This window comes from Bubalus kerabau, chromosome 1 (genome assembly GCF_029407905.1).
Source record: "Bubalus kerabau isolate K-KA32 ecotype Philippines breed swamp buffalo chromosome 1, PCC_UOA_SB_1v2, whole genome shotgun sequence".
In the NCBI taxonomy this organism is placed as follows: domain Eukaryota; kingdom Metazoa; phylum Chordata; class Mammalia; order Artiodactyla; family Bovidae; genus Bubalus; species Bubalus kerabau.
This window is the reverse complement of record NC_073624.1, coordinates 58,888,107-58,912,195: the sequence shown is the minus strand read 5'-3', so window position 1 is coordinate 58,912,195 and position 24,089 is coordinate 58,888,107. Positions and strand designations below refer to the sequence as shown.

Below are 24,089 nucleotides of genomic sequence, written 5' to 3'. Positions count from 1 at the left end.
GCTGCGATTGCCCCCTTCCGGCTCTGGCTGCCTGTCACCGGAGGGGGAAGGTCTGCAGCTGGCTATCTCTGTTCAGTCCTTTGTTCTGTGCGCGGGCCTGGCGGTGTCTTAGGTTAGGGCTGGCTTTTCGCGTGGTAGATATCCCACAGTCTGGTTTGCTAGCCCAAATTATTTCGCTCAGATAGCGCTCAGGACATTCGGCCCGATTCTTACTCTAAGGGACACAGCCCGTGCCGCACTTCCCTGCCCAGCCCCCGCTTGCTAATGCCGTGTGCAGGCGTCTGCGCTGCTTCTCCGCTGGGGGAGTTACCGTAGGGCTCACAATCCGCGATTTTTAATTGTTTATTTTTTTTTTTTCCCCTCCCTTTTATGTTGCCCTCTGTGCTTCCAAAGCTCGGCACAGATTCGGCAGTGAGAGGGTTTCCTGGTGTTTGGAAACTTCTCTCTTTTTAAGACTCCCTTCCCGGGACGGAACTCCGTCCCTCCCTCTTTTGTCTCTTTTTTTGTCTTTTATATTTTTTCCTACCTCCTTTTGAAGAGTTGGGCTGCTTTTCTGGGTGCCTGATGTCCTCTGCCGGCATTCAGAAGTTGTTTTGTGGAATTTACTCGACGTTTAAATGCTCTTTTGATGAATTTGTGGGGGAGAAAGTGTTCTCCCCGTCCTACTCCTCCGCCATCTTGGCTCCTCCCCTCCCTGGACCACACTTTAAATTAACAGTACTTTAGAGGATGATAGAACAAGAGATGGAAGGTCCTGGGTCCTGGGTCCTTCCAGAATTGCATAGAGCAGAGTCCACATGCAAACCTGGACTGCTCACTGTCAGACTGTTACAGGGGAGAAGTAAGCATTCTACTCTTTAAACCACAAGGAGGTCTCTAATTCAGTGCCTTAGCCTTTAGTAAAAACAGAATTAAAAATTAAATACGGTAACTTCATGAAGAACATTTAAAGGAAGCCTGTACTTCCATTTGACAGTACACTGCACTGTCTTTAATTTTGTGAAGACATAAGTTTTCATATCTGTTGCCATTAAAAGAAACTGCATTTCTTTTAACTGCCTTTGTTGGCATCTTTCTGTCAATCACACCACCATCCCTTTGTGACAACAGAGCAAGGGATAATAGGTGGAAAAATGTGGGAAACCTCAAGTTTCTAGCTCTGATACTTGGTGGTATTACCAGCTGAGAAAGAAAAGAAAATAGAAGAAAGTGACGAATAATTTTGAGATATGAGAATTTAAAGATGTTGGGGAATAGCAATGTTAAGTTTGGGGGAGAAGTCTGAGGCAGCAGCACAGACTGCTGTATGATCTTGAGCAAACTCTTCAATCTTCTTAAGCATGCATTTTCTGATAAGTATTATGAGAGATAAAAAAGAATATCTACCTCTGAGGGTTGCCATAAATGTTCAACAATATAATGCAAGTCGTGTTTAGTTCAGTGTTCAGCACAAAGAAGCTCTGGATAAATCTTAGTTATTTTTATCACAAGTGGGAGCTGCAGTCATGCATGGATGGGACTGAAGAGAGCATGTAGTATGAAAAGAAGTGGCCTGAGGACAAACCAACATTTTCAAAGTAAAGGATGAGGATTATACTCAGGAGACTGAAGAAAGAATAGTCAAGACAACAAGAGAAGAGAGAGGAGCAGAGTTGTATGGAGGCTGTGGGCTGCAGTACTGGGATGAGTGAAGAGGTTTGCTGAGAGGAGGAGGGAGAAAGGTTCATGGGGTCTGGTATCTTGCTGAGAAGAGCCCAGAAGCTAGGCTGTGCTGGGTTGCGATGTAAGTCAGAGATGAGGACATAGAAAGTGCAATCTAAATGATTCTTTTGAGGAGTTTGTATGGGAAGAGAAGGTGGGAGAGGAAGTTTTTAGAAAGCACAAGGAAAAGGCAAGGAAAGGAGTGACAAAAGAGGACTCGCGGCTGAGGAAGGTCAGAGACATAAAGGATTGAGCCCAAGAGTGCCGTGGAGATTGGAGTTGGGTAGAGGGCTTGTCTCTTGCCTTGGGGGTTTTGCTTGCCTTTCTTGGAAATCACAGCTGAAAGGCATAGCCGAAGATAATTTTGGGGTTAATAATCTCTGTATTCAAAGCAGCTACTTAAAAAAAAAAAAAAAAGAAGCTGCCTTGCTGAGACTTGTGAAATGCTGGAACCTTATATGTGAGGTGGAGGTTCTCATCTGGGCAGGGCAGCATTCCGTATGACATGCTGCTCCCCAGATACACACAAACCTGACTACCACTTACTGTGAGCCTGCTGGTGCAACACCCTCGATGTGTCAGAAACTTAAACTTGCCTATGAAGCTGCAGTGGATCGTGGCTTCTCTTTTCTACCTGGATATACTTTGTACTCTCAGACTCCCCGATAGGAGTTTTGTCACACAGATGGCTGACATGGTCAGGTACCTCCCCCACTTCCCTGCTCCTTGTTCCAGCCTCTTCTGCTCTGTCCTGCTGCTAACCAAGACTTGGACTAGCAGTTGGCCTGATAATAAACCAGGTCAAGCAGTGCTAGCAGACAGTGTGCTGCCAAGTCTAAATGCAGGTCTATCAAGTGGCGCGAGGATCAGATCTCCTATAGGGTTTGAGACCTGGGCTCAGACATCACTGTGCTGTTTCATCAGTGGCTCTTAAAAGACTGATTGAACATAAAAGAGAAAGGCAGATCCGCTGACCATGGAGCCCCAGAAAAAAAGTCTATCTACCACCATCTAAGTGCTGTCATAGAGTAACTTTGCTGGGGGATACATGTCCACCAAATGGATAGGACAATCAATGATAAGAACATCACCTAACAATCATATGAGATTAAAAACCCAAAGTGATCTCATACACATTATCTCATTAGTGAGGGGTTTTAAGTGATCTTTTGGAAAATGCCCTTTATGGAGCCTGAGACTCTGGGTCCTTCATGTAATGATATTCTTTCTGTGGAATTGAAAGGATTAATATACTGTGACTCTTGTTAGGAAGCAGGGTGTGATAAAGTCTCTGTGTTGTGTTTCTGCAGCAGTGGAGGGAGACACGTAACATATACAAATCTGTTTCTTGAAGCCCATTGGTTTGCAATAAGACCCTATTATTGAGACTATTTCTGCAAAAGAATAGGGAGAAACCTAAACAATCAGAGGTAAGTGAATTGTGCTTAGATGTCACTATGGACTTAATTGCAGATAATAGTACCTCCTCTAATTTTTCCCACCACCAACTGAGCCTCGCTGATTTTGCATACTTGAATGTTCAGACAACTTCAGACTCCCAGCTTTAGGAACAGGGCAGGAGCATGAAGAGGTGATACCTGAATATTACTTGGCACTACCTTTTGGGGGAATAAAGGGAAAGGGAAACGCTTTGGCCTGGGTACTATCTCTTTATGCCCTGTGATTTCTATTTAATGAATAAAAGAAATAAACTAAGGTCAGCCATGAGAGGGCCTGAGGTATTCCTTATTTTGACAAGTCTTAGACAGTGGAGTAAACTGGAAGGGAAGCAATGGACAAAGTGCATAGATAAGAAAGGTTTTTAAGACGTATGGTGATAAACTTCCAATAGCACAATCAAGATGTTTGGTGAACAAAACAGAAGCATTAGCCAGACTAGCGAACCTTCTAGCCATCAGAGTTAGGGGCGTAACCCTTCCTAAAAGGCACTGGATTGATTACAAATTAAAGGAGTGAAGTACCAAAAAAGAGAAGTTCTATAAATTGTGGCAGAAAAAAATGACAATAACAACACTAACAACCGTAAAGCAGTCTCTTTATAGCTTTGCAAACAGTGTGAGCAGACTGCTAATCAGGTTTCTTCTGTGCACGCATAGAGTAACTGCTCTCTGGAGCATCACCTGAGAACCTGGCCGCTGTCTGCGAGGCAAGATCTGTGGGGATGTGGACGGAAGGACCAGGGCAACCACTGCACGGCACACATGTAAACATGTCACTGGGGCTGAATGATTTTATTGAATCATTTTACTTCTCTCTGAAGCTTTTGGTAAAAGGGGTGTTTTTGAAAATTCAATCAAAGAACATGCTTTCACCATCTTTTCATTTCTAAAATCCTTGTTGAGATCATGTTGACCCTAGAGCCCTCTGTTATATATCACTATTTGTTTTAATTTATTTCCTTGTTGCAAAGCTCTTTTATGAAACAAGGTCTCAGATTAAAGATGGAGAGGATTTACTGCAACTAGAATAAGGTGCTGAACAATGCGCACCATCATTCACATTACAGTCTCCACCACTGATATGAACTATATTTAAAAAAAGACACAGGATCCCTCTTTTCCCCCCTCTGATAGTACATGTTTGCTGACATCTGTGTCCCTACAATGCTTATGTAGTGCACTGGTATGTAGAACACTGCTTTGCTCTTGAAACAGAAACTTTAAATGCTACTATGAATCAAGAAAATTGTTTGCTTGTTATTAGTCTAAACTAAAAAATATTTTTTTCCCCAAACCTGTGTCTTCAGAAGATAATGAACCTTCTGAATGCCAATTCTATTTATTTGATATTTAAAAACCATGTCCTTTCTCAGAGCCTCCAGGCATGTGCATAATAACATACCCACTGAAGTACTTCAAACAGATAAATGTATCATAAAACCAAAGTTAGGCGTATATAAATGAATAACTTATGTTCTGCTTGGGTGGGGAAGTATAAAGGATATCATACAAAAGGTCGAAAAAAAAATAGGAGTTACAAAGTTGAGGACCTACAACACATCCATCTATCCATCTGTCCACCCATCCATCTGTCCACCCATCCATCTGTCCACCCATTCATCCATTCACCCATCTACTATTCACTCAGCAAAGACATAAGGCATGTCTACTGTATTCTAGGCACTGTTTTGGACGCATCAGTGAATGGAACATAAAAAAGTATTAGGCATTGTGAAGTTTATATTCTAACTGGGGAGCCAGATAATAATAGACAAGCATAAAAAGTAGAGAACTTATGTCAGAAAATGATAAGTGCTGTGAAAAGAGCAAGTACAATAGGAGGATTGGGGGTTCTGGAGGTTGCATGGGGACAGGTGGTTGTGGTTCAGTTGTTCAGTCGCTTAGTCATGTCCGACTCTTTGTGACCCCATGGACTTCAGCACACCAGGCTTCCCTGTCCTTCACTATCTCCCAGAGTTTGCATCAATTCACATCCATTGAATTGGTGATGCCCATCCAACCATCTCATCCTCTGTTGCCCCCTTCTTCTCCTGCCCTCAATCTCTCACAGCATCTCCCACTCTACTTTAGTGAGTCAGCTTTTCACATCACGTGGCCAAAGTATTGGAGCTTCGGCTTCAGCATCAGGCCTTCCAATGAATATTCAGGGTTGATTTAAAGTTGAAATGTAGTATTCAATAGGGTGGTTAGGGGACATTTTATTCAGAAGGCAAGATTTGAACAAAGATTTAAAGAGAGTGAATTGGCTTTGTTGGCAACTCGGGGGAGAGGATTCAAGTAGAGGGAACAGGTACAGCAAAGGCCCTCAGGAGGAAGTGAGCTGATGTCCACTTAAAGTATAACAAGGAAACCAGGGGTGGGGCTGGAGTAGCTTGTGCAGGCAGCGGTGGGCAGGGAACAGGTCAGAGAGGTAATCAGGGGCCAGATACTGTAAAGTTTTGAAGGCACTGTAAGGACTTTGGCTTTCATTCTGTGGGAAACAGGGAGCAAGTGCAAGAATTTGCACAGAGTGGTGACCTGATTTGGCTTACATTTCAGCAGAGTCACTCTGGCTGCTGTGTTGAGAGGAGTGCACAGGGAAGCAAGGGGGTAGGAGCAGAAAGGCTTGTTCAGAAGTTGGGGAAGTAACCCAAGAGAGACAGGGCTAGGGTGCTCGAGGAAAGGTGGTGAGAAGTGGTCAAATTCCAGACAACTTCCTGAAACACAAAATAAAGTGTTCCTTGTTCTCTAGCCTGGAATGGGACTCTGCCAACTTGATGTTGCACCCATGTGGCATGGATCTCAGCTTGAACAGGACTGCGTTCATCTGTCAAGCATGGGAACGTATGGATGACTGCAGGGTGGGTCTTGCATGAGTCTGTTTTCAATGAACAACCCAGGGAACTCAAAAGACTCTTCTGGTCAAAGAAGGTGGCCTAGGCATATGTATTTGATTAACAGGATAACAGACACATGTTCAAGGAGATGGGTGATTCTGCATGGATTTCAGGATCTGGACCCTGGCTCAGCACCTGTGGATCATGCCTTAAGAATAAGAAGCTTCAATATGAAATCTGTATCATGAAACATTTTTGGGACTTGGGGACAAAAGGAATTAGCAGAACTGGCACCAGCAACTTCATCAGCAGGCAGAGATGGTGCCATGTTACAGATATTGGTGCCCTCAACATTGGGCACCAGCAGTTGGTCATGGTGCCCACACTGGCAGGTTTCAGTGATATTGGCAGGATATTCAGTTGGCATTGGCTAATGTGCCCTTGATGGAAAGTGTCTGGGCACTGTAGGCAGTAGCACAGACATTAGCACCTTTGACACATTGGGCCCCTGCAGCTCTGAAGCAGCCTTTGGCAACCATTAGTAGCAGACTTGGCACACTCAGTGGGTGTTAACAGCACCGAGAACAATTTTGGTAAGTTCTGGTGGCATTGTTTCAAGCTTTGGTAACAAGAATCATCAACTACAATAAGCTAGAGGGAGAGAGGGAGAAAAAGGCAGATGTCACACAGTCAACAATTGGTCTGATTAATGGTGCACATATGACTTGAAAGACCCAGAATGAATATTAGGAAAAACTTCAGTGAGGTCTGAAACATGCAGAGAAGTGTAACAGCAGTTTGAAGCCCTGCCTGGAATTCTTGAGAACCCCTGGGATTCTTGAGAACTCCTTTTCTATCTGTAGTGAGGGAAGACTCTAAGAACTATTCCACCACCTCTGGGTAGAAGAGACAATAGATTGACTCTTAGGAAAATGTCTCCAGTCTTATAGATTGGGGCGTTTGTTTGTTTTTTGGTCATCTCAGAATTTTTATTACTTCAGACACTGAAGTAACTAAGAATTTTCAGCTTGAATTATGTGAATCCCTACTAGTAAATCAGTTCCTAACAATAGTTTCAGTAGTTATTATTTATTTCATGCAACAAGAATTTTTAAGCACAAAATTTATAAAAATATAAAAGGTCTAAGGTTCTTTCTAGGAATATGCAATTCTGTGTGTGTGTGTGTTTCAGATATATACAAATATAAGAAAATTAAGTGCCAAAGTTTTTACAAGTTCCAGAAAAGAAATAAAACTTGAGGAGTTGGAGATGTTTGGGAGGAGTTTCTTCCCTAATTTCTCTTGGGGTTAATACTTAAAGAAGTGAAGGTCTGTGTGAGTGGGTGTGTGTGTGTGTGTATTAAAGTGAGTAAGAGAGAGACAGAGAGAGAATGGATGAATATGAGCATCCATCTCTCCCTTTTGTTTCTGGATCTAGACAGAACACAGGCAGCATTCCCTGTCTGGAGTGATTCCCTCAATGCTCTATTTGCTAAACATATCTATTAATCCCTTGAAATTAAACTCAAGCATCATGTACCTATCCAGAAAACTTTCCATGGCTTCCATGTACTTAGTCCTCCCTTCCTCTTGTAGCATATTTTTTCACATAGTAGTTTAGTTTTTGCCATATCTGTCTCTGTCCAAAGTGTAGGTAGAACTGCTTGAGGCAGGAACTACATCTTATCCGTTTTTCACCCCCATCTCTTAACCTAGCATAGAGCCAAAATGAACTGATTGGATGAATAAGAAATTCATTGATGATCATCTGGGCACGTGGGTGTCTGCAGACCTTATGCATCTGGAGTTGCCCTGTCTGTCATTTAGCTCCAATCCTATCAGAAAGCCCTATGGGGCTTCCCTGGTGGCTCAGATGGTAAAGAATCTCCCTGCAGTGCAGGAGACCCGAGTTTGATCCCTGGGTCGGGAAGATTCCTTGGAGAAGGGAGTGGATACCCACTCCAGTATTCTTGCCTGGAAAATTCCATGGACAGAGGAGCCTGTTGGGCTACAGTCCATGGAGTCACAAAGAGTCGGACACGACTGAGCGACTGACACACACACTATTGGAAATGCTAAGGTCTTTGGGTTGTAAGGTCAATTACTACTTTGTATTTACATCAGTAGCACTTAGAAAAGTGTTCTGTTGAAAGTGAACACCATAAATGTTGATAGACGATAATGTAATTGAGTCCCAGAGGACAAAGCCAGGGAAATCAATTTTCTATGCTCCTGTTGTTCAGTCACTAAGTTGTGTCTGACTCTTTGTGACCTATGGACTGAAGCATGCCAGGAGCCCCTGTCCTTCACTGTCTCCCAGAGTTTGCTCAGATTTATGTCCATTGAGTTGGTGATGCTATCTATTTAATCCTCTGCCACCCTCTTCTCCTTTTGCCTTCAATCTTCCCTAAGCATCAGAGTCTATTCCAATGAATCAGCTCTTCGCATCAGGTGGCCAAAGTACTGGAGCTTCAGCTTCAGCAGCAGTCCTTCCAATGAAGGAAGGAAAAAGCCAGGAAAAGCAATCTTCTATACACTTACTATAATAATCTATGGTACATTTGTGGAGAAAACTTCACATTCAACAATTTCTATAATATATTTACCTCTTACTATTAGAAGATTATAAATACAATTCTTTCCCACCCAGAAGTAGCCTCTAAATAGAGAAGGAGTTGAGGTTTAAAACTGATGATGCATTGAATAAAAAGCTTTTAACCTGCTAGAATTCTGTGATTCATAAATTATTACTTTAAAAATCATTTAAAGTGTATCTATTTAGCACCCTTGAAGACATGAAAGAAGGAATCTGGTGGCTTCTTGAGTACTCATTTCCTCTGATAAGAGCAGTAGTTATCTGTTAACTAACAAAATAAAACACCCCTTCCCCTCCCCCCCCAAAAAAAACCAAGCTGAATATCTTTTTACTAAAATAGAAGATGCTAGAAAAATGGCCAGCCATTTTTCTAAAGGTGAAAGGTGGATTCCTAAGTAAAGTGTTCACTGTGAGTTCACAGAAGATCAAGCATCAAATTTGAACCTGAAAGATGGAAATTTAAACTCCTATTGAACACCAACAGAAAATAACCACAAAGAAATACCATGGAAGGAAAAACTGCTTAGCTTAAGGGTGGGAGAACAGTAACTCAGTTCTAGTTTAGCGGCTTCACCGAAAAGGACTCCAGGCGTCTTCTTGGGTTTGAAGCATTTGACTCACTCATTATAGCTTGAAGGGCAAAGTGATGGATGAAATTGATAACTGGATTGACGGCACTAGCTGTATTTCAAACAATGGTTATTACAAGTGGGAAAAAAGTAGCATATCTATCTGCCTGAACAAGCTAAGCAAATACTCCTGGTCACATTTTGCTTGGAGTGTCATGAGCTATCCCCAATCTTGACACAACAAAGAAGTTTTTAAGGTGCATAGAAATGGTTTTTTGATTTATGGTTTTTGAAAGATGGTTTGAAACCGTGGTTCAAAACCATTTTGAAAAATGGTTTGCTTTTTTTTTCCTCCTCCTCCAGGAACTTTCTTGTGATTCCTTGAGCAGAAGAGAACTTGCCTTCCATTTAATGCTCAAAGCTTGTATTTTTTACTTCTATTACAGTTTGTTCATGCTCTGTTTTTATGAAAATCACTTGGATATTGGGTTGACTTTCTTTGCTAGATGGCAATCTCCTTGAAGGCAGATACTATATAACTTCATCTTTTTTCTCCTTCCACTGTGTCTGAGACATAAGTAGATGCTCAAGGCATTTGCAGACAGAAACTGAACAGAGACCTCTCACTTGACCGCCATTGATTGAAAGTAAGAAGTATAGCCCAATTATACTCCACTTTTAAACCAAAACTTAATTCAATTGTACAGGAAAGGTGGGGAATAATGGCTCTTCACATTTGTGGGTATGTTGTTTAGGAGCTCTTGTGTAAATTTATTTAGTTCTGCTAATTTTTTTTATGAAATCAGAATGTCTTTAACAATTTCATGGAGCCTCCCTGTTATGGTCTGAACATGCAGCTTCTCAATTCACTTCTATTCTATTTTGTGCCACTCACATTTACTGAGCCCTTGCTGTCTGAAGTACTATCTCCTCTGTTCTTCTCCCACTTTCCACTTAGCTCTGGGGATTGATTACATTACCTCTAAGAGGTGCAGACAGGAAGCCCTCTTGCTATTATGCTTATTCATTTAATTTCTTAGATAAGAAGGCCCCAGTTATGATTTTAAATACCTTCTCTCTTAGCTCCTGATAGGTTAAATAATCATCTTAAAGGTATTAAAAATTAATTTAGTGGATGATGATCAGAATTTAAAGTTTTTCCCTTATTTAAAACGTGAATAATCTGCCTTGTGAGAAATGGGAATGGAAAGCTCACTATTCCAATGTAGTCATGGACAGTTTTAGTCGTTGACTATCTTATATCAGTGATTGAGTTCCTTTCTGTTGCTCTTTGGCCCCAGGCAAATTTGCCCCCACCCCCCAATTTTATTAAGTTTTGCTAATTTAGTGAGCAGTTACTGAACAAATACAAGTGGCTAAGACCAAAATTAACTTAGTCCTTCTAAGTGACAGGAGCTTCATGCACATTTTTAAATTTATAATTCAAAGTAAGTTAATGTGGTAGGCTCTACTGTTATTATCTCCATTTTACAGGTAAGGAAACAGAATTATAGAATTTAAGTAATATGTCCGACATGACACAAGTAGTAGGTGGTCAACCTAGAATTAAGTTAGGTTAATAAAAGCTCAAGAAAATTCCTTTTTATAAAATTCTAAGTTGCTTGAAGACAACCTAAAGGGATTATCCACTTAGTATCCTCATCGTGCTTTAAAGTATAGCGTTTAGACAACGTAGTTAAGAACCTCAGTTAAGCTGCCTGGGTCTGAATCCTAGTTTATCGATCTAACACAGCATTTGTACATTCTTGTCACTCTGTCTATTCCCTTACTACCTGAGAGGACATCTTTTGACTATTTTTTGTTTGCATATCAACTTATTTTGCTTATTGTTTATACCTGATGTAATGAATTTTAGACATAAAAATGGATGAAGGAACCTCACTTTTTTCTTGGTTCACCTTTAATCTTTTTTTTTTTAAATAAGCTTTAAAAGTTTTTTATTTTATTTTATTTTATATTGGAGTATAGCTAATTAACAAAGTTGTGAGTTTCAGGTGGATAGAAAAGGGACTTAGCCATACATATGCATGTAGCCATTCACCTTCAATCTTCTTTTAAAAATTTATTTAACAAACATGAATACAGCACATATGATGCACCTAGTTCCATTTTAAGTGCTTTACAAGTATTGACTCATTTAATACTCAGCACACCTTTATGGGTCAGATAAAATCAAACTCAGGGAGTTCTGGCCATGTTCCCAACTATTACACCATGCTGTTTCCTGGCTTAATCCTATAAAAATGTCATCTCCGTGTAGTTTAATGCTCTAAAGATGTGTCTTAGAGAGTGCCCTTTCACCTTGCCTATCTTTCCTTCCTCTCTACCCAAATTAAAGAATAAAATAAATAAGATTATTTTAGCTATTTTGCTTTATTTCATTATGCCTTTTTTTTTTTTCCTTTTGACACAGCAATTCCGAAGCTTCCGTAAGGCCACCTACAAGAATAAACGGGCGGGTTGACCCTCAGTAGCTGCAGGACAACTGACTTGGTCTACGTTTGCCTTTCTCCTTTTTCAAGTCTGTCTCCTTCCTGCTTTTCTAGGGCTTTTTGATCCCTGCCACAACCCTTCCCTCCCAGTCCTAAGAAGGAAGTTTAGTGGACTATAGACGTGGCAAAAATGGCCTTTCTAGCCTGAAACTTAAAAGGAAACACAATTTTATAAACAATTCCTTTTTGTGTTTAGTCACTTGGTTCTTTTTTGCACTTTTACAGTTTCTCTCACAAATACATAATCATCAGAGACTTGGGTATAGCAAAGTATCATCCAGGAGCTAACTGGCATGAGGGTGGACACCTGGGATTTAGTTCCAGCTCTGATTCCTGGGTTGGGAAGATCCCCTGGAGAAGGAAATGGCAACCCATTCCAGTACTCTTGCCTGGAAAAATCCCATGGATGGAGGAGCCTGGTAGGCCACAGTTCATGGGGTCGCGAGGAGTCAGACACGACTGAATGACTTGATTTTCAGTTTTCTGTTGCTAAGGAACTATCTGCCTTGAGGCAAGCCATTTAATATGACCTATGCTTATCTTCACCTGTGAAAGGATTTAGGCAAGAGGTTGAGCTGGATATATATATGTTTTAATAGAACACAATGTGGTTTTTTTATCTGGACCATTTTAAAAGTCCTTTTTGAATTTGTTACAATATTGCTTCTGTTGTCTATGTTCTGGTTTTGTGGCCATGAAGCATGTGGGATCTTAGCTCTCCAATCAGGGATCAAACTCTGACCCCCTGTATTAGAAGGTAAAGTCTTGACCACTAGACCACTAGGGAAGTCTCTGAGCTGGATAGCTTAAGGTCCTTTGCTTCCCTAAACTGTTATTTTCTTGGGAGAATTACACTAGGAAGAGAAAGTGCTCAGATATCTAAATTCCTTTACTCTTACTGCTGATTTTCTTATCACGAGCCATTATTTTTTTTATTAAATGAGGATGAACTTCTCAAAGTTGAAGGATGACAGCAGTTGGGGATGGTGATAGATCAGAACCTTTTACTTGCAGAATTCCTCCCATAGTTCTCTAACTATCATGGGGGATAATGAGTACAATGATAGTTCAGTTCTCTGGTCTAAATAATAAACTATTCCAAGATAAATTCACTTAAAATAAAACATTGAAAATCCTCCATCTTTAGCTCAGGAAGAATGCTGCAGTCACCTTTGCTTTCTGAGACGGCATAAAAACCTTGAAACAGAGCATCCATAAGTGAGTTGGGGCTGTGCTGCTCTCATGTCTGGTAGGTATTTGGATATCTATCTAGCTCAAACAGCTATAGCTATTTTGTACTTTGTGTGTACTGGACTTCCTCATTTCAAAAGGCTCAAAGAACTTTATAAATAAAATGGTCATTCCCTCTCCCAATATATTCCTGAATAATAGACTGGTTATCCACTTGTAAATAGAAAGCATGAGGCATGGTGGAGAAGGTCTATGGAAGAAAATGCAGGCCATCAGGGTGTGGGTATTATATTCATGAAGGACCTGCCTTACTTCTTTGTAAAACATTTAAATATAAAGGTGCCAAGCTGGGAAATGTCCTAACCTGGGAGTCCTATCCTGACCTATTTAGGACTGACTTCTAATCTGCACTCTTGTTTGGCTCAGTCCACTCTAACAAATATTAACTGAACATTACTATGTCCAGGTGCTCCATGCTTAAAAAATGAAAATGAATATAACAAAGATCCTGATCTTGAGTGAGAGAGACAAACTAGTCAATAGGCAGTCTTATCAGGTGTAATGGGAGCACAGAAGATTAAATTAGCATGCTAGCCCAGATAAAGGATGTCATAAAAGGCTTCTCCAAGGAATAAATCTTAAGGAATGAACATTTGTGTGAAGAAAGGCAGCAGTCAAGGTACAGAAAGAAAAAGGTGTTTTTAACACAGAATGACTAGATTCTTAAGAATTCCATTAGTACTTCCTGGGAAGGGAGACTGTATTTCTTGGCTAGTTAGTGAGAGTCATGAAACTCAGCTCTGGTGCATCAAATGCAGACTAAAGTAAATGATGCACTTCCGAGCCTGGCAACAGAACATCCTGTGTTATTGTCCATGTTCCTCTCCCCTCTCCCCTCTCCCCTTAAGATAGTTCTCAAAGAACTCCAAGATGGGAGAGCCACATGACAGAATGAGCCTGGATCCCCAAGGTTCTGCTCGGAGGAGAGCTGCCTAACCCATCATTGACTTAGTATGAGTAAGAAACAAATCTAATAGTGTGAAGCCACTCTTAACAGTACTGTTAATAGTGTTAACAGTGGCTTGAGTTCATTATCTGATTATATAGGCTAAGAAATAACAAGATAGATCTGAATGACTTGCTGTAACTTCAAAATTTATTTTATTTACTCCAAATGACCTAAGTTTTTAACCTTAAGATCAATTACTCTTTCTTCCTTCTCTCAATGGCACCAATATCTCTCCTGAAAAAGAAATGATCTTTTACTCTGATTTAAGTGAGCATATCTCTTTGTCCCAGAACCACAAGACATTTACAGAACTGGATAGATCTTGAAAATAGAAACACCACAGCTTCACCAAGGACCAGACCTACAGGAGGCAGAATATCTTATGCCCTCAGTTAGACCATGGGTTTAAATCATGTATTCAGTTTACGTTAGGGTTCCCATGCTAACAGTGCACATATGTATGTGGGATTTTGAGAGTATATCTTTAACTGGATAGCCACAGGGCGGTAGGTCAACATCGAGTGGCATGATGTTTAAGATACTGGCCATTGAAAAGAAAGAAATGCAAGACAAAAGGAGGAGGGTGTATGGAGAGACAGTTTGGTACAGGAGAATGAAGTTACCCTGTCAGCAGGTACAACAATAGAATCTATGTCGGTAGCCTATGTTTTGTCGTTGCCCTTCTGAAAAACAGCAGAAGCAATAGGAATGAGTTTCTATCATTTTTCTAAGTGACAAGGAAATAAGACTGAAACTTCCTTTCTGAAGTTATTAAGAAGTTACATTGGTTGTGCACTTTCCCCCTAAAGCTTGCACATATGTTCATCAACCATCAAGACTAGAATCAACAAACATCTGAATTTCAAGCACCCTGAAAGAACTAGGGTCTTTAAGAGCAGAATCTTGGGCAGGAAGCCAAGGTGAGATAATAACACATTTGCAATGCTCTTTTGAACTCTGAAATAATCAGGGATTCTCTGATATAAAGTCATATTAAGATTTTAATTTTTGGAGAGATTCTCTTCCTCTATGACACAGGAGTAGCAAAGTCACAGCTATAACTAAATCTGGTCCCTAATGCTTTGTTTAATTGATAAAGTGGAAAGGAGACTTTTTTTTTGAGTGGGGAGGCAGGGTTTGTGTTCTCCAGTTTGCCAAAACTTCCACTACTATTTATTGTCTTGAAACCATCATAATATTGTAAAGTAATTCTCTTCTAATTAAAAATAAAAATTTTAATTAAAAAAAAAGTGTTTGAGTTCTTAGTCCTTGCCAGTATCTCTGTATCCCAAGGTTTTTTTTGGTTAACTGTGGCCTGCATTTATTTGTTCCGATGAGGTCTAAAGTTCAATGATCGCTCTTACTTTCTAGTTTTGATGGTTTTTTAAAAAATGCATTTAATTTGCTAATATCCTTTAAGTATTGTCCAAGAGAGTCTGACCAATTCATTTCCTTACTATAAATGGAAGTATGCTCCTTTCAATAATGAGGCACCAACAAAGACTGAACATGTTTTTAAAATTAGTAATGTTTTATAGGCTTACTAATTTGTATATATCACTTAGATGAGTGGCATTCAGATCATGAAGCTTTAAGTGCAATTGGCAAATCTCCAAGGTCTCTGATTTCTGTATGATTGTATCCTATATGGATGTGATAGTTGGACAATAAAAAAAGCTGAGTGCTGAAGAATTGATACCTTCGAACTGTGGTACTGAAGAAGACTCTTGAGAGTCTTTTGGACAGCAAGGCAATAAACCAGTCAATCCTAAAGGAAATCAACCCTGAATATTCACTGGAAGGACTGATGCTAAAGCTGAGGCTCTAATACTTTGGCCATCTGATGCCAAGAACTGACTCACTGGGAAACACCCTGATGCTGGGAAAGATTGAAGGCAGGTAGAGAAGGGGACAACAGAGGATGAGCTGGTTGGTGGCATCACCAACTCGATGGACATGAGTTTGAGCAGGTTCTGGGAGTCGGTGATGGATAGGGAAGCCTGGCGTGCTGCAGTCCATGGGGTCACAAAGAGTTGGACATGACTGAGTGACTGAACAACAACATCAGATCTGAGACATATGCCTTTTTTTGAATGGTGATTACTAATGTGTTACTAAATCATCTAATTGTGAATACCATAGTACCATGAAGATGGCCCATGGGAATAAAAAATGCGTTTTGTTATTGTTGTAACCATGTAATAGTTATTCCATTTTGACTGAAAATGCAGACAAGGAAACTAGACTGTAAAGTGGATCATTATAAAGTCTATCTGTAGCAGGCATACTTCTGAGATGGCCCCAGTGATCCCACCTCTTGATATTCACATCCTTGTGTAAATACCTCTTCTTATGTCTGGGCTGGATTTGTGGTTTGATTATAATGAACAGAATAGGCAAAAGGTTGGGATGTTACAAAAGACTAAGATTTCCATCTTGCTGGCACTTTCCTGTTTCTCACTTGCTTGTGCTATTGAAACTAGCTTCATGTGAGATTCTTTACAAAGAGGCCCATGTGACAAGAAACTGAGGGATGCCTTCAGCCAATAGCTTGTGAGGAACTGAAGCCTCAGTCCAAAAAACCCCAAACATCAGAATCCTGCCTAAAACTAATGAATGAAGTAGGAAGTGTATTCTCCCCAGTTGAGTCTCAAGATGACTGTAGTCTGTGAAAGACCAAGAGCCAGAAGACCCAGCTAAGTGTTAGTCGCCCAGTCATGTCTGACTCTTTGTGACCCCATGGACTGCAACCCACCAGGCTCCTCTGTGCATGGAATTCTTCAAGCAAGAATACAGCAGTGGGTAGCCATTTCCTTCTCCTGGGGATCTTCCCAACCCAGGGATCAAACCCCAGTCTCCTGTATTGCAGGCAGATTCTTGACCATCTGAGCCACCAGGGAAACTCTAAGCTGCTCTTAGATCCCTACTCCACAGAAATATAAATGTGATAAATGTTGTAATATGCCTCTAAGATTGAGGTAGCTTGTTATATAGCAATAGATACCTTACAGAGAATCTCACTTCTCTACTGGAGTAAGAGATAACTCTGTTGTTGTTTTTAAAAAAAACAAAATCTCAGACCAAGGATGGGGAAGGTGACAGTTCATCTGGTCAGAGATGTTCAGTGCCATTTGGTGAAAATATTGAAACTAAGCAGCCCAACAAATATTGGTCAAATTGAACTGAACTTAGACAAAAAAGGCAGCTACAATCCAGGTATTCATTATGCAGTAAAACAGAAGTAGGGTAGCAATGAACAAAACAATGAATACCAGAAACTGTGCTATGATCAAGAGTCTTGAGATAATTACCTTTGCTAGTCATCAAATATTTTGAGTTTGAGTTTTGAGGAATGCCAATGTTTAACTGAGGAGAATGAGCAGGCAAGGAGAGAGAGCAACAGAGAGGCAGGAAGATAACTGGGTATTGTGGAGGCCAAAAGAGGATGATGTTGATAGCTGACAAGCGTATCAAAACCTACTGAAGCCAAGGTGAGGTGGAAGTGGCTTATGGAATTTCTGTTCTTCTGGTCATCAGTGACTTTAGCACTGGTGGTGTGGGGTGGCAGCAAAAAAACTAGTTAGATCCAAATGGGGATAGGGAGTGTAGACGATGACAAAGTAATTCCAAAAGATATTATAAAAGAGGAAAATATAGGAAAAAAACATTGAAAAGTGAAGTGAGCGTGTGATATAAAAGTTGCTAGCATGCTGACGTACATTTTCAATTCAGAAGGAGAGATAGGAGCAGATACACTACAGGCCTTCACATGAAATTCTGCAAACCTTTAAAATGATAATCCTTTGAATTCCTGACTTGTAGGTTTTGTCCTTTTGTCAAAGGACAAAAGAGATTATGCCCTTATAAAAGGATTTTAGAGGATTATCCACAGACTGGATAACAGAATTCTTACCTGGGAAAAAGTAAATGATATGTTGCAAATAAGTAATCAGATAATTTCCCTGTGTCCAGAGGACAGAAAAAGCTCAACATGCTTAAAGATTCTAAGAGAGTACAAAAGAAGCCATCTTCTCATAGAACTTGTTATTTGTGTCCTTTCTTAAAAAGAGTGAAGGGTAAAAGTTCCAGGAAACTTTCAGACCTAAGGAAAGACTGAGTTGGATTTGGTGAGGGAAGTGGATGCTGGGTGAAAATGGATAAAATAAACTTTGCACCTAAAAGTCAGGCACTTTACAAGACAGAGAGAAAGAATGGATGGAAAAGAGGAATTGATATGATTACTGTTCTAAAGATGTCTATGCTTAGAATACATGGAACGTATTCTATGTGTTCAGCATATCAAATGAACTGGAGAACGTTCAGACCTATGCACAAATAATTACTTCAGTATTAAAAAGGGGATATTATAGAAAAAACATCATTACAAAAAGAATAAGCATTTTCTTTGAAACTTGAGACAATACAAATACAAAAAAGCATTAAAAAATGCACTGAACTGTGATAACAGATCAAACTGCACTTAGCAAACCACCTTTTCTCTGTTTAGGAACAATCTCTCCAAAACACAATATGTTAAGTAAAGGATCTCAGGTAGCAGTCATGGAATAGTTCTCATGACAGATGAAGAACACAGATATTCTGAGGATTAAAATTGCACAAACAAAATGAAGAGACAGTTTGCCCACTTTTTGGCAGTGCAAAGTTTAAGGGAATGCAAATGAATGTGTTGCCAGTTGAATTACACTATTAACCACCTAAAGATTGGGTTCATTACCTAAGAAGGCAAAGCATCAATTTGTAGCATTATAACATTTTGCTTGTGTTGCTGAACATGTGTTTGGATGTTTTTATGCCTTTGAACTGTGGTGTTGGAGGAGACTCTTAAGAGTAGCTTGGACAGCAAGGAGATCAAACCAGTCAATCCTAAAGGAAATCAGTTCTGAATATTCACTGGAAGGACTGATGCTGAAGCTGAAACTCCAGTACTGTGGCCACCTTATGCGAAGAACTGATTCATTGGAAAGGACCCTGATGCTGGGAAAGATTGATGGCAGGAGGAGAAGGGGACAACAGAGGATGAGATGTTTGGATGGCATCACTGACTTGATGGACATAAGTGTGAGGGAACTCTGGGAGATGGTGATAGACAGGGAAGCCTGGCATGCTGCAGTCCATGGGGTTGCAAAGAGTTGGACATGACTGAGTGACTGAACTGAACTGAACTGAACTCATTTGGGTGCATAATAAGTACTTCAGCATCAGCCTCTTGATAGAAGCTTAATTTTGTGTTATTTCTATTATATTGTTCCCTCTGATGGGAATGATATTCTGTCTTAAAGATAAATACTTCATTTATTCTTCAAATAATTCTGAGTTCAGGTTCTTTTGTTTCTCAAAATGGCATGTACAGGATTATAGACATAGCTTAAAAACTGAGGTACTCTTTGATTAAAAAAATATATTTGAATAACATGTAAAAAATATTTATTCACTCAATCACTCATTCTTCATTCTTTTAAGTGCATGTATTGATCTAAACACAGTGGGAAGTTCAAGGATGGACGTGGCATTGTCTCTGCCCTCAGGATGCTTATAACACAGAAGTAGTATAATAGTATTAGTACCTTCAGACAGAACAAGCATAGGGCCATCAAATCTTAGAAGAAAGAAAGAGTAAAGTATTCTTTCATTTCACAAATTATTTTTTGATGTGCTAGGCACCATTCCAGGGACTGGATATGTAAAAGGAACAAGATAGGGAAGAATAAGGTGCCAAGGCACCTTATTTCATTACTGTTGCATCCTGGGGATGAGATAAAAAAAATAATGCACAAAACAAGCATACATCCTGATATATGGCAAAACCAATACAATATTGTAAAGTTAAATAAAATAAAATTAAAAAAAAAAGAAAACAAGCAAACAAATAATATAACTTCCAGTGGCCAAAATTGCTATGAAGAAAACTGAAGCAGAACCACATGAGGGACAGTGAAGGGGGCAAAGGGTGTGCTTTTGAGGGAACAAAACCCTCTGTGAGGAGGTGACGGCTGAATAGAGGTTTGATGATGTAGGGAGCAAGCATTTGAAGATATGAAGAAAAGGCTTTCCACGCAGACACACTGATACAGAAAGGCTTTGAGGCAAAAATGAGTTTGACATATTCTGGAACAAAAAAGAAAGTCACATGACTAGAGAATGGAAGAAAGAGAGAATGAGAGATGAGGTTGTATTCGGTGGAAGGGGCCAGATCCTACTGATTTTCGTAGGTCATGATAAAGATTCTAAGTGCAAAAGGGAATCTATTGTGGATTTTAAGCAGGATGTGCCATGCTCTGATTTACATTTTGGTCTGGGTGCAGTGTGGAAATTCAACTGTAAAGTGGTGAGAAAGGTAACTGGGACAGAGATTAGGCATCTGTGCATTGTCCAGGTGTGAGGACCAATCAGAAATTGACTCAAGTAGTCTAATGCACAGACAACAGGTTAGATTCTATTGTGGTAGCCTGATTAGACATGGTTGGTGTGGACTAGGGTAATAATTACTCAGGTGGTAAGAAGGGGTTCCACTTCAGAAGTTTCACAAAAAAGTGATTCTGGGTAAAGATACACAAGAAGCAAGTAGAAAACTGTATTATTAAAACTCCTGTGTATGCTTGACTTTTCTTGAATTTGCAAAAGTGGTAAGTTTCTATCAGTAGATACTTAGTTCACTGTCAGTTGGCAAATTTCACCTTGTCACTTTCTTAGAAACAGTGGTTAATATTTATCTTTCCTATTCTGAGAAGGAGAAATTAAAGCCTCCTTAGAAAGGAAAAGCACAGAGGAGAATATAAAATATGTAATACATTCACATATTTAGATGAATCTTTTACTGTCCTTCTGCTACCCTGCCTCCAATCTTGCCCCCTGAATCTTTCCCCTAGTGGATGACCCAGCTTTAACATTCTCTCCTTCTAATTTCTCTTGTCTGCAGCCTCCAGAATTAACTGGCCTAAAGCAGTTTAGTCATGTCCATTCCCCTGTGCTCACAGAATAAATTTCAGATTCCTTAGCCTGATACCAACATGACCCAACCTACTTTTTCTGTTTTATCTCTGGCTCCACTCTCTAATTGTTTTAATCACATTGGATTTTAGTATTTTTAAAATTGTGATGAAATAACAAAACATAAAACCACGTTAAACTGTCTTGAAGTATTATACATAATTTAGTAGTATTAAGTACATTCACATTGTTGTGCAAATCCCATTGGATTTTAAATCACAAAGTATCATGGTTCCTCTAATGCTTCTGGCAGTTTGTTGACTGGACCATACCTCTATCTATGTGATTCCCGCTGGGCCCTGAAATGCCTTTCCCTTTCCTTACCAATTAAAATCCTACATATTTTACTGAGCACTGAAGACCAGTGCTCAGATCCTACCTCTTGTTTTAGGCTCCTGTGAAACCTTACCTAGAAACAGAAGGTCAACTCTGTTGGTAAGTAACGTATTACTTAAAATGATGCCTGGTTGGTAAATTGCATTTGGACTGGGAGGATTTATACACAAACTATAAATACCTGAAGGGGACGTGACACTTGCACTTTCCTGAGTAACGGCTTGTGATTAAGCAAGTTCCGCGCCCCTGGAGGCTAGGGCTATGGAGTTGTTATAAGAGATACTGCCTCTAAGGGCAGGAGGCTCCTATTCCAGGAACATTCTTCTACCCACCCAATACTGATCTGTCTTCTTGCACCTGATCTATCACCTGGGGGGTATGGACTGATTGTACTGACATACAGAATCCCACCAAAGAAAAACTTGTAAGCTGCCCTGTTGGCCGGAGGGCGACATCTAATGAATCTGAATGTTTAATTGGACTAAGAAGACCTGCTTTGGCTTCGGGGAGTTGCATCAATATGCAGACATATTGTCCTAAGTACTAACACGCTTTGCACACCTGGACTTAAAACCATTGGGACTAGATTAAGGGCTAGGATAATAAATGCTGTCTTACCTTTGGAAGGAGCTGGATTGCCTGTAGAATTCTTTGTCTGTGCCCAGAATTAAGGATTCCAATTTCCAACAAATCCTGGTCTTCCATAACATTGCTTCCCTGAAACAAAACCAGAAATGTTATAAATGAAATCAGGCAGTTTTACTGGGCATAAATACTGGTTTTATTAATACAGAGAAAAATAACCAACAAATGATCTGATTTTTGTAAACAAAACCATAGAGTCAATCTTCTGCAAGAGTGAGGTGAGAGGAGGTCACCTAGATGATTGAGTTGAAGGTTATGGGAAAGTTGCTTTTACATCATAAATACTCTCAAGGTTTACTATTTATGGCTGGATTATCTGCATTGGGGATTCATTTCTGTGACTCAAAACCCTGTTCCTCTAAAAATATATATGCTTCTAGGAAGAGCTGCCATTTAAACTATCAGTGACCTATACATTGATGTGAATGAACCAGTTTTTTCCCCTCTGAAGACAAATTTTGTAAGGAGAGCTGATGGAAAAATTGAAGTATCGTAGGCAAGCTAAAAGAGAATAATTCACCTTAAATATTGAATGTCAGATGTCTGATCAAGGTATGAGGATACAAAAATGAATAAGATGCAGATCCTTGCCCTCAACTGTTGATTCCTTCCAGTCCAGAGATGGAAGCAAATTGTTCAAAGGCAGTTAGGATGCTATGAGTGTGCTATCATGGTGACACATGTTTGGGAATGCAGAGGGGACCTGGGGTGTGTTTTCAGAGGAGATGGTGTCTCATCAGACATCTGAAGTACAGTTCAGGTTCAGCACTCAAAATGCAAAGGACTAGAAGTCATATGCAGTGCTGTGTGGGTAAGAAAGAACACAGTGTACTTGGAAGCATCAAATTCTAGGATAAGGTGGCTGCTGCTGCTGCTGCTAAGTCGCTTCAGTCACGTCCGACTCTGTGCGACCCCAGAGATGGTTGCCCACCAGGTTCCCCTGTCCCTGGGATTCTCCGGGCAAGAACACTGGAGTGGGTTGCCATTTCCTTGAGACAGGAGCAAAACTTAATGCTTAAAAGGTATTGAGAAGCCAGATGACACAGATATTGTATGAATTTCAATTTCATTTTGACCATAACAAGCCATGGACAGATTTTAAGAAAAGGAGTTACATGATGAGACCTCAAATTTAGAAAGATCAACTTGATTTCTGTGGCTGGGCCTGTTGGCTTACCTATGAAATGATGGCATTGAGCCACGTAACTTCCAAGGATCAGCCTAATCCTACTATTCTCTGATTTCAATGATTTTTTTGACCTCTGATTAATATTCTAACATGGAAGCTTATAAATCGCTTATTTTATCCTAAATTTTAGTCTTTTGGAGCTTGCAAGCTAGAGTTTCCCTTTAAAGTAAGGAGTCTATAGAAAAGTTCAAGAACTCAGATTACTGCTTTTATGGACAATCAAATTCTATCTTACCAATGCATAAAATAAAAACACTTATGAATAGAAATTACAGAATATCTATTTATGGAGAGCAATAGGTCCTGATGAATATTTAAAGCAAAGGAGAATGAACTGGAAAAGGGCAGTCATGGGAGCACGGGGCTGTTAGGAAACCACAGAGGTTGTTCTTGAGATGGTGTGGGCTTAGACTAAGATAGTGGTCATGGGAAACAGAAAGATGCGAGTAGATTTGAAAACCATCAAGAAGTTTGGCTTGGTGACTGAATGCAGAGAATGATGGAGAAATGCAGAATACACACCAGTTCCAGGCTTCCTCAAAAGGGCTGGATCTTTTCCTGAGACAGGGAGGAAGGGCCAGTCTAGCATGGTGCAAAGACTAATGTCTTTCCCTGGACAGGCACAGGATTGATGAATGTAAACAATTTAATATCAGACTATGTTAAAACTGACACAATTGGCTGTGCTTAGAAAGATTAAAGTCATTAGTATGGTACCATAGCTAGAGATTTAAAAATGGGCATTCACTGGATAGAAACATTCCGCCTACTCATAGTAACATTCTTGTGCTTAAGCTACATTGGCCATCTTGGAGGAGGCAGAATGATTCAGGTGTATAGCAGCGTGATAATAAAAAAGCCTAATGAAAGACAATGAAGCCAGTCTTGGCAATATGCCATAGGAAACACTGCTCTCAAGAAATTACTCAGTGCACACAATAGGGCATGGTCAAGAATATAAATGACTTCATTTTGAGAAAGCATTATTATTCTCAGAAATGGACTAATGTGTCATGAGCAGGATGTATGATACCA

At 40.0% G+C, this 24,089-nt stretch overlaps 1 protein-coding gene across 16 annotated transcripts in view; it reads right to left on the bottom strand.

The window, feature by feature from the left end:
* ANKS1B (ankyrin repeat and sterile alpha motif domain containing 1B) overlaps positions 1 to 24,089 on the bottom strand; it is a 1,161,043-nt gene that overhangs the window by 342,702 nt on the left and 794,252 nt on the right. For all 16 annotated transcript variants that reach the window (XM_055576264.1, XM_055576282.1, XM_055576254.1 and 13 more), the window contains one exon: positions 21,839 to 21,937. In XM_055576264.1, the coding sequence (XP_055432239.1) occupies positions 21,839 to 21,937 (99 nt within the window). The remainder of the gene's footprint in view (positions 1 to 21,838; positions 21,938 to 24,089) is intronic.